Source organism: Acipenser ruthenus, chromosome 29, assembly GCF_902713425.1.
Source record: "Acipenser ruthenus chromosome 29, fAciRut3.2 maternal haplotype, whole genome shotgun sequence".
NCBI lineage: Eukaryota > Metazoa > Chordata > Actinopteri > Acipenseriformes > Acipenseridae > Acipenser > Acipenser ruthenus.
The window spans coordinates 4,748,226-4,759,552 of record NC_081217.1 but is presented as its reverse complement, the minus strand read 5'-3'; the positions used below and the strand labels follow the sequence as shown (position 1 = coordinate 4,759,552).

At 42.1% G+C, this 11,327-nt stretch overlaps 1 protein-coding gene across 2 annotated transcripts in view; it reads right to left on the bottom strand.

Moving 5' to 3' along the window:
* Positions 1 to 2,242: 2,242 nt before the first annotated feature.
* The window catches only part of LOC117432456 (rho GTPase-activating protein 39-like), a 47,865-nt gene continuing 38,780 nt past the window's right edge, over positions 2,243 to 11,327 (bottom strand). For both annotated transcript variants that reach the window (XM_059003669.1, XM_059003670.1), the window contains 5 exons: positions 8,654 to 8,727; positions 7,766 to 7,965; positions 7,056 to 7,147; positions 6,645 to 6,814; positions 2,243 to 5,570 (listed from right to left, as the gene is read on the bottom strand). In XM_059003669.1, the coding sequence (XP_058859652.1) occupies positions 5,376 to 5,570; positions 6,645 to 6,814; positions 7,056 to 7,147; positions 7,766 to 7,965; positions 8,654 to 8,727 (731 nt within the window). In that variant the 3' untranslated portion in view covers positions 2,243 to 5,375. The remainder of the gene's footprint in view (positions 5,571 to 6,644; positions 6,815 to 7,055; positions 7,148 to 7,765; positions 7,966 to 8,653; positions 8,728 to 11,327) is intronic.

The following is an 11,327-nucleotide window of genomic DNA, read 5'->3' as shown; positions in this document are numbered from 1 at the left end:
TGTATCTGCATTACTAAAACATGTGGATGTGCTTCTTCCATTCACGTAAATGACAGACAATGAGAAAAATCGAGGTGTACTGTGCGTACAAACAAAAAGCACTGCATTTATAAATGCATTGTGTGAAGACAAAGAAACACGACATGGTTCCAATGAGACTCTACTAGCACGATGTTTTAACTCTTACTGCACTTCTCCAATGTGTACAGCAGAGGTCAGCACTCTCCTAAAGACAAAAACACACGAATGTAGCTCTGCAAAGCGCTCATTGACTTGTGCTGTGGAGTGTTGCACAGGATGGCATGCTTGGCAACAATGTAGAAATAAAGTGGGCCATGTGAGTTGGTGTTGTGTGTTTGGAGGGGTGGGGGTGTCTATAGAATACAGACTGTGTAAGCACCTTGTATATCCCCTTCAGGCTCCGTGCTTTCTCATCTGGATTCAAACTGTATCATTTGTGTATTGTATTATTAAATGACTTGGCTCAAAGGTTAAGAAATCAATTGACCAGCAGCCACACCACACTCTTATTGCTTTCAGGCACAAATCAGGCAAAAGCTATCATTTTCAAATACGCAGGGCAACATTTCTTGTTTTTTTCCCCCCATAGCATTAGCAAAAGTTTTGCTTCATTTTATATGTCCGATTACATTTCAGTCCTAGTAAGCGGGGGTTTGGTGTTTCATGGCTAGGTGGCAGTGCCAGTGGGAGTGGAAAGGAAGATGCTACACGGTTAAGAAAAAATGATTTTCAACAAGGCTTAAAAATCTAAGTGATAAAAAAAAGCCAAGCTGGTTTGCCTTACTGCCAGAATCTGTTCTATTTTAAAAGATGGAAATTAATTCAACCAGTTCACACCACCATCACTGTGACAGGCCTGCATGTTACAGAAGGGCAAGCAATGTGAGCTGACGTTGTTCTGCTGGCTCGCTGCTGCAGTCCTGGTGTTGTAACAGTTCACACGCCCTGGCTCTCTGAAGTGCTGCATTGTAGAGGAAGAGCTATGTGAATACATTCATATAAAAGTGTTTAGCAATCAAACTTAACACTACTCGAGTGCATTAGCTTTGACAGGGCATTTGTTCTTTTGCTCCCAAGCTCTGGAACTCTGCCGAAATCCACTATTAAAGATTCTATCTCGATCAGAATGCAAACCGATGAGTTTTACTAGCAGGCTCCGGGGAGGAGTGGCTTGTGATTGTACAGTACCGGACTCAGAAGGCTTTTAGGAGTTTGAACAGAGCTAGTCCATTTACATGCTCATGGAGTCGATGGTAATGTTGCACACGCTTGACAACTGGGATGCTCTACATCAATGATTTGTTTTATATGCAAGTAGCACACCTGGCATGACATACATACAAGCTACATCTCCCTCTTGTCAGTTAGTCTCAGTCTTGATAGGCACGATGGCCGGTCAGACAGGCTGATAAAGAGCTGGGGGTAGGCGGTGACTCAGGTACCACTCTATCCCTGCCTGGAAAAACCTGGAGTGTCAAAAGGGTTAACCCCCCCACGGGCCCATTCTGGTGAACAGATATGCCTAAGATTTCAACCCCTAACACTTTCAAAGGAATGAAGAGGCAGGAATCATTGAGGTAATGGTAATGCACACCTGTAGCAATTTAAACACCTTGCAGACTTGTCATGTCAAGGCAGTGTTGTCTTGGATACAGTGCTTGTCAGTCTGTGCGTGGAACAGTATACGTTCTGAAAAAAACACTGTTGTCATTCAAGTAAAGTTGTCTATCGAGTTAATGTTATGGCTGAAAGTGAATATACCTTAGTGGATCAAGAATATTGTACAGGGCAACTGACAGAAATGATACAAGCATTCACACTGTCTTTGTATCTCAGTCACAGCCAGTATACCATAAATATAGGATTTTGGGGTCATCGTTTTATCTGGCTTAAATCAGTACACCTATTTGAACAGAACGCACTGTAGCATCATGTTGTCGGGGTGGATGGAGGATATATTTAGCTGGTCTGCACAACAGTGCCATATTAAAAGAGTGAACTTTATTTTTTATTCATCACAAGAGCGTGTGGGAGGGTATTGTAGAGCGAGAGCTCTGAGCCGCAGTCACGTCTGGATTCAATTACCAGACAATGCACGCAATAAAGAAAGAGCTGCATTTGTGCTGAAAAAATGAATAAATAAAAAGAACCCAAATAATAGCACACAAAACTATTTTAAAAAAACCTAACAGGCAAAATGCTTTGTAGAAATAACTCGCGATTGAACTTTACACTTTTTTATTTATTATTATTTATGAAAATTACAGAAATGAAGAGTCAACATTATACCAACTTTCACTTTGATCTCCTCACACACATCTGCAGAATCTCAGCATCATTTACAGCAAGGGCAAACAAACAGCATCCGTAAATAAAAACAGCAGCAAAAAAAAAAAAAAAAAACAGAAGCTAAGTGCAAAGGAATGACCTGCCACTTGGGAAACTGTATGCTTTACAGTTACAGTGTTACAGTTCACAGTTACAAAGAAAAATGTACAAAAAGAAAAAGTGGTTGCATTATTTGTGAAACACAACAGGCAGTCTATGGCAAAACAAATACTGGTACAAAGAGAAACAGCTAACTCCGCCCCCCGCCCCCCGCCCCCCCCAACAGAAATATTATTTTTCTTCATTCCATATTACTCCGAAGTACAGTCATTAAGACATTACTATTCACATGTGCTATGCATACAGACTGTTCTGTAATTCTGGACCCCCTCCCCGAGACATTGTTAATCTGCAGTGTGTTTGTGCCACACAGCTGCGTTCAGGGAAATGTAACACGCTTGTTGTTTCTGAGCAACTTCCAGCTGTTCTAACCAGTCTGCCCCACTGCCTGCAGCATTCAAAGGTTAAACAATTATGCAATTCAAACAAACTTGAGATAATGGTTAGAAAAACACTTTGCCTACCGGAGCAGCGAGATTGCCCTAACACTTGTTATACCAGCCCGAAGCTCCAAAGAGCATGCCAAACTATCTGACCAGGTCAACTCAATTACAGATTTAAACAATATTGAAGCTGTCCATTTATTTACACATACAAGTTCCATCATAGTATAGTATGCAGTTATCTGCTCTATTCCTGCATATACTGTCTGTTAAGGGAGAAAGCACAGTTCCCTACATGTCAATGCTCCAAAATCTGGGTCAACCGAAGGCCTTGTTTTAATTGTTTGACTGAGGTGGTGTACAGCTATAGCTACTGCTCCAGCATTCACTTTGCAAGTACTTTCCTTGCAGATTTCTATCGTTGCTCATGTACTGCCACTATCCAGAATTCAATTATTTACTTATTTTTAATTAGTTTTTGAATACAATTGGGTACTGTTTAATGAAACAATGTGATTCAACGTAGATTATTTTTGCATTGTTCTTCAGACATGTAACATCTATACCCCTGTAAAGGGGTATTTAAGTAGTTAAGTGGTAATTGGAGTGGTCATCGAGGTATTACCTCTTATGAATAACTCACAGCCCGTCCTCTTTGTAAGGAGCTGGACAAGTAGGGCATTTCCACATGTCGAGCTTGTTACTTTTACAACAGCCAGAACACAGCTGCTGCCTGCAAAGGGTTAACCCAAACAAACTAACCTCACAGAGATTTTTGGGGGTTTGAAACACACCCTTTAAATTTCACAATCAGGCAAATTCGGTTTAGTTTCCAAAGAACTAAAAAAAAAAAATGGTACACTGTGGAACTGTAATGACTGCAAAAATAAATAAGGTTTTAGCCCGAGAGGCAGCCACAAGCTAGTCCATAAAAAAAACAAATAACCCCTTGACTGCAGAAAGCATGGTCTTCCATCCACGGTTTACCACACTTCACTGGCAGGACAGAAAGCAAAAACATCTGAAGCCATTCGTACAAACTGAAAACCACATCTATAAATAAGATGCCATTGTGGAAAACCAGTCAATTCTGCATGAAATGAGGCAATTGAAATGTAAAATCTTTATACATATGTATTATTGGTTAAAGCAACCCTATATTTCATGGGTTCCCCCCATACAAATTATTAGAACAGAGAATAGTTTTAGCGTAGTTATTTATTTTAAATCATAAAATCTAACCGCTGTGAAATTAACATATTTTGTAGTCTTTTTTTTTTTTAGGCTTAGATTACATTTTCTGCTCTGAATGCAACATGTTTTTAAAACATGCAAAAGAAAGTCTCTTTAGAAACTGCATACTCAACCTACAACTTTTTTTTTTCTTTTAACTAATATGGTGGCAATGCTCTACCATCTTTAAGATGAATGATTGCGTTTCATGATCAGATCATTGTGTACAGATAGGCCTCACACAATGGGTAGACTAGGGGCTGTCACGCAACATTCTACCCAACAACGAACTCCACAAAAAGAACACATTTCAGGACTTGAATGATTGTCTAATAAAACACTGCTGGAACAGTACACCTGGACTGGAATGACCTTTATTGCAGACGCACAGTGAAGGCTGCTTGCCAAAAATCGGCAGCTTTGTATACTGCTGTGTTTGCTTCAGAAATCAACACTCCCACCCCGCAGCTGTACTGGGGATTTACTTTACCATCCATAAGAGAAGAGGGGTTGTTTTAATGATCTAAAACATCACAAAAGCACCATGCTTTCACTATATTAACCCTGGTGTGGTGCTTCACCATCCCAGCTGGGAAACTGCATGACCCTCTTGTTAACATCGCTAAATACAACAAGAAATACATGGACAGAGGTCCACAGAGCTGGTTTAATGCAGGTTCACCACTCTTTAGATCATTAAAACAGACCCCAATCTGTTGTCAAAGGCAGTGAATTGCACATATAAAATGGCTTATTGAGGTCCTGGTGAAAACATAAACAAGGACTATTTACAAGCACCAGGAACTGCAGTTGAGACACAATGCTTTTTAGCTAATATACCACATCTATGCACTGATAACTCACAGCTAATTGGACATGGCATCGTCCTAGCAACGGGTGACATCAAAATAATAGGATAGCGAACAAAATAAATAACTGTTCACAAACGACCCTGAAGAGAAAGACCAAGTAAAAATCCGAGCAGGCAGTGTCCATATTTTTTTTGGTGAAAGAAGCAGGATCCTGGTAGATCTAGTTTTCTGTTGTCATTTTAGTCAGTTGGACAAGTCCACAAAGAAGCAAGTTGTATTTGAAGGCATCACGAGCCCAGCTGCTAATAGTACTGAGTTTAACCAGAATTAAATAAAAGGAACTTTAAAAATTAAATAAAAGAAAGAAAAAAACAGGAGCAAATCAGTTTTCATACAGAAGATTCAAAAATAAAAAACAGAAACAAAAAAAAAAAAAGGTAATATTGACAGACGTCAAGAAGCGTGCCAGAGGCAGTGTTCACACAATCCCTTCGATGAAACTGGTGTCTAGGTGCACGATCAGCATGCGCAGGAACGACATCTCCTTGCGCGTGTTCTCGAAGATGATGCGGGGATCGTCCGACTGGCACCGCAGACAGTTGGGCGCCATCACCATTGCCAAGTTGTTGACGTCCATCTTGGTTTTGCTCACGTTCACCGGCTGCGCAAAAACCTATTCAAAAGAAACAATTAAACCACAGCATTTATATTTTCTCTCAAGTTAAGCCTTGTAAATAAACATGAAACGTGTTCAAAAGTGAGACTCAAATAATAACCACCATTAAGAATACTCCTAAATAATGTTGCACCCCACTCTGAATTCTATGAAATGGACATATCTAATGTTACTGCCCAACTTTGCTTTGGGTAAATCTAATGCACTCTGAACTATTGTTGCAGGACATCCCTGACCATGCAAGCTGGTTTGTGGGTGCAGCACACCTGTATGGCAGGTCTAAACCCTTCACACTGGAACAATGAGCATCTAAAGCAGACATGCACTACTCCTTTAGCCACACACATGCTCTACGCAGCTGACGTTTGACACTGCAGAGCTCTAGTGAAGTCCGTCTTTATTTAGAGCTGCACAATGGAGGGCATGTTCGGAGAGAACCAGCTGTTTCCAATCACGCCCAGTCCCCAACCAGTTGTCAACAGCCGCACACTTTGTTCCATTATTGCTCACTTTAAAAAGGTTTTATTTGTGGCAGTTTTTGATTTGTATAAAAATATGAAAAAACAAAAAAAAGAAGACCAGCCCAGAGAAGCCTGGTCTCTTTGATTAAAACAAACAAAAAAATGTTTCTGCAGAAAGAAGTGAGGTCAGTTATTTTTTATTTTGAATGCCTCTGAAGTTGCAATAAACTGAAGCCTGACCTACAGAAGTATGCACAAAGGCTGCTGTAGGGTGCCAGGCTGTATGAATGGGCGGCTGACCTATACCAGGGTATATGAATGGGCGGCTGACCTATACCAGGGTGTATGAATGGGCGGCTGACCTATACCAGGGTGTATGAATGGGCGGCTGACCTATACCAGGGTATATGAATGGGCAGCTGACCTATACCAGGGTATATGAATGGGCGGCTGACCTATACCAGGGTATATGAATGGGCAGCTGACCTATACCAGGGTATATGAATGGGCGGCTGACCTATACCAGGGTGTATGAATGGGCGGCTGACCTATACCAGGGTATATGAATGGGCGGCTGACCTATACCAGGGTGTATGAATGGGGGGCTGACCTGCAGGAAGTGGATGAGGTAACACAGGACCAGGCGGTTGAGCTCGGGCAGGAAGTGCACCACGGCGATGGCAGCCTCGGGGTTCTCGTAGTTGCTGATACACTGCTGGTAGAAGCTCTGTGGGATGAGCGGCTCCTCCAGCTCTCTGTACCACAGCTTCAGCAGGGAGGCTGCAATGAAGGGGAGGGGGTGACATTTCAATACAAGTTCACCTTCACTTCTAACGGGTGCACAGGACAGACCACATGTTTTACTCTATGTATAGATCTAGTACCAATCTATATATAATAACTGGTGAGCAACCCATCTATGTATGTACAACAAAATAGTGACACTCATCTTGCTCCCCTGATAAACTAACACTATACAGGATATAGCAAGAAGAGCCAAACTAGGCAATAGTTGTGTTACCTGGGACGGTAGGATCAGAAAGATCGTCTGGGATTTTCCACTGATCCACTAGTAGCTTCAGTGCATTGACCTCATCGATATCACCGGGCACTCTGAAAGCAAACACAGCAAAGCCATGGCTGAACACTACACTCCAAACCGACAAAAGCGACAGGCGCATGAAAATCGACCTCCACTCATGATTCTAACAGTCACTCAACACGCGGGATCTTTTATTCCACAAACAATCCTTTTGACATTTTAAACCACACATATTATTAAAAAGATTAAAAACAGTTTCTGGATTGGTGTAACATTACCAGGCCAATCATTTTGGTTACCAAATAAAGTCATTGTGAATGTTTCAGAAACAGAGCAAGCAATCTGCTGGTTTCACAAACCCCAGATTAGCAGCAATAGTAATAGTAATAGTAATAGTAATAGTAATAGTAATAGTAATAATAATAATTATTATTATTATTATTTGGCAGATGCCTTTATCCAAGGCGACTTACAGGTGTTACAGGGTAATACAAGATTACAGTGCATAAAACAATTATTTAAATACAGTGTCGCACTAACCTTGGATTACCTGATGTGACTGTAGGTAAAGTAATCCAAGATCAATAATATTCAGGGCCTGTGAAACCAGACAAACAACTGACTGTTTGAATTTAAGCATGCAAACATGTTAACATGAAGCCTGACTACTTCCCAGCCAGGACTCTTACCTGAAGATGCCCTCAGTCTGGGCTCCCCCAAGCGCCAGCACATACTGGGAGAGCTGGGTCTGTGCCCAGGGCAGCTTGCGGTCGGGGAAGAGCTGGTGTTGCCGCTGCATGATCTCCTCCAGAGCGCTGCCGAACAGCGAGGGCGTCACGATGGCGTTCTTGGCGTGGTCGATCTCCTCGATGGTGGGCTTCCGCAGACCCTGTGGGACGAATTAACAAACACACATACCAACTGAGAACAGGGCCACCGAGCAGAGTAATGAACCCACCCCCCCCAGAAATAACACAACACTGCATGACTTCTTTTAAAAGAAAGTGAATAAAACCACTGGCTTTGCTTGAACTGCCAGTACAAACCACTATTCAGCTCCCAAAAATCCTACATGCCAAACTCTTGGTATAGTTTTGAGAGACTAAACAGCCGTCATTCGGCGCTACAGAACAATCTAAAGTCTAGATTTTTCTCATTTCAATCAGGATTGGGTGTTCAGCTTCCACACAGTTGTTTAGCGGAGTGGGTTGTGGCACAAAGCAGCCAATTGTCTTGCCTCCCCTTGAAGGTCACACAGTGAGCAGTGCCTGCGAGTTGGAGGACCCTGGATTTGAATCCCAGCTCAGTCATCTGATCTTCCCAGTAAACCGTGGTATAAAACACTGAAGGTATAGCTTCTGCACATTTGCTGCTTTTAAAAAACGCCTGGTTTTTTTGTTCGAGACGCAATCAATTATCGAGCACAAACAGGAGTGTATAAATATTGTCATAGTACTTAGACAGAAAAACACTGTCTATTCTATTTACATTACTGTGACAATAAAGCACACTCCACCCTTATGCAAAAAGGCTGCTGACTCATTTTATGTAAATGACACCTGATCTCTCAACCTTACCTTTTTGCCTCCTGTGACAGCCACTTTCTGCAGTTTGCGGTAACAGTACTGTGCATAGGTGCTGATCGGCAAACCTGTTTGTAAAAGAGAATAATAATAATAATAACAGGAAGAAGAAAGAGCATTCCACCATTAGGTGATCAGCTGAACAGGAACCAACACTGGGGTCTATTCAATTGATGTAGCTATGACTGTCCTTTAAATAACTAAACAGAGCTTCCCTGGTGCTTTACATATTGTTTACTACAGAGACTTACAAACACTTTAGACTTCCCTTCTGGAAAGCACCTAGGTTTACAATAAACTGATACAGTGCTCAATAACTCATTGTAAAATACCCATACACGTCTGATTAAACTCAGGTGAACTGTTCCAAAGAAAATAGCCTAAGGTATATTAGTCAACCACAGGGATGGAAATAAGGCTCCCATTGCATAGCAGTTTGATCCATTCCTGGTTTTACTAGGCGTTTAGTAAGGCACACCTGCACTTGTTAACTATACACTGGGGCTAATCAGGCTCATTTTAAAACCTGGAATGGGTGAAACTGCTATACAATAGGAGTCTTATTTCCATCCCTGCAAACAAGCCAGAACTAAGATGTATAAGGAGGTGACCAATACTCTAAATTCTCTCAAGAACATGTGCTAACAATGGTGGATGCATTTCCATATTTCATCAAACCCGAATGACAGATTCTCTAGAAATACCCAGTAACTCATGTACAGTACACACGCCTCTTGTGATTATGTGTTGAAGCCAGCATTTGGCTGCAATAAACAGAAATACATTGTTAGAAACACCCAGCACCTGTCTTGTTAACAACGAGGCTACTGAAGCAGAGGAAGGCACGGCTCTCCCTGTGTTTGTTCCACACTTTCATCACTAGTTATCACCTCAGCGAGACCTCAGGCAGCACCACCCCAGTGTGGTCGAGAAGGAGTTCACACCAGCGCTGCACACAGCTGCTGAACAAATGGTCAATGCCTCGCAAAGACTGGGAGGCCTTCAACACTGAAAATCTCACCAGGACCAAAAATGAAACAAAGGGGAGGGTGGCTCAGTGACCAACAGATTATCCAGCAAGTACAGAAAGTACAAGGATAACATAGGGATACAGTGGAAAGCTTGCTTCACCCACTGCCTCTGTACCCAAGTCTACCGGCTGGAGGTGCCGTGCTAATTGGAGCCTGATTTTCATAAAGATGTGAAGCTCCAGGCTCAGCATGCTTGTGTGCACATGAAGATTATCTACTTCCTATAACATTGCACATTGAGAACTTGGGAATCAAACAGTGTTTCCGTTACATCTGACTGCTACAGTAATTTTGGCATTTGCTTCAATATACGATCGGAACTGTTCTGTATTATTGAATTTACACACACATATACACATGAAGATTTTGTGACAAATACAAACCACTTCTCTTGCTCTCCTGATAAATATACAGGAGATACCAAGAAGAGTATATACCTGTATAACATCCCCAAAATAAAACAAAACTCAAAAAACAATCTGGTCTACAACATTCTGAGTTCTATACATAAAAACAGGCCAGTACATCATAGACACTCATTTCAGGACAGGAAACAATGTTATGAAATGTAGAATCCCTACAGAGATAAATGCTTGCACTTGGATTTCACTTCTATTCCAATAACGACCTTGAGGTTTAATTCAAACTGCTGTACTCTCTACTGCATTCTTCAAAACTGCCTTCTCAGATGTCTCCCAAGGAATGAAAAACATGCAAGTTGGAACAGGACCCAACTTTTAAACAAGAGTCGGGAAGGGTTGATTTAAATCCTAACCCTGGACTGCAGCTCCTGTAATCAAAATGAATAACCACTTGCAGATGTTTGTCAGAGCCGAGCGCGTACTGAACACTTAAAGAGGACGGGCCTCTCGTAAATCCACCATACATAGAGAAGCAGCGCGGACAAAGGCAGGAAACAAAACTGGGAAGGACTGCAATTCTCTCCCAGGGCTAAAAATGAAACTGCACTAAAATGTACTGCTTTGGTGTAACTGTACAGAGACCATCGTTACCATGTTTAACTGTCCCAGCAACTGCCACAACAACAACAACTCACACGGTCATGACTTCATTATCTTTTAATGGGGCCACATTCACAGCATTTCAGAGGTTTCCCCCAGGGAGAAACGCGTGTGACTTATTCTACATGAATAACTGAAGTGTGATGATAGATTTGCAGTGTAAATTTTGCTGGAATGCAACACCAGCAAGCTAATCACTCTCGCGCCACAGCCCCCTGAGCACCCCCCCCCCCCCCACCCTCCCAAAAAAAAAAAAAGAGGGTTCAGTACAACACTCTCTCCTGGTTACGACCCGAAGTGAGCTTGCTGATGTGTCTAATGAGATCAAGCCCAGCATCTGTGAAATCATATTTGCATACAAATGAAGGGCAGTGCAATTGCAGGGTCTAATCCCCAGCTGCTCTCTATCCACGCTGCAGGGGTAGGGGCTTACTGAGGGGATGCTGTTCCCAAGCCGTCGGCTCTGACGCTACAATGCCTCTCTGCCCACTCTGTATGTGCCTGCCCGCGGCCCGCAGCCGGGCCATTGTTAACAACAAGAAGCTTTAAATGGTGGCATTGAGTCTTTGAAGACAAAGAAGCTTTCTTCAGCACAGATTAGTCCTAAAGTTTCAA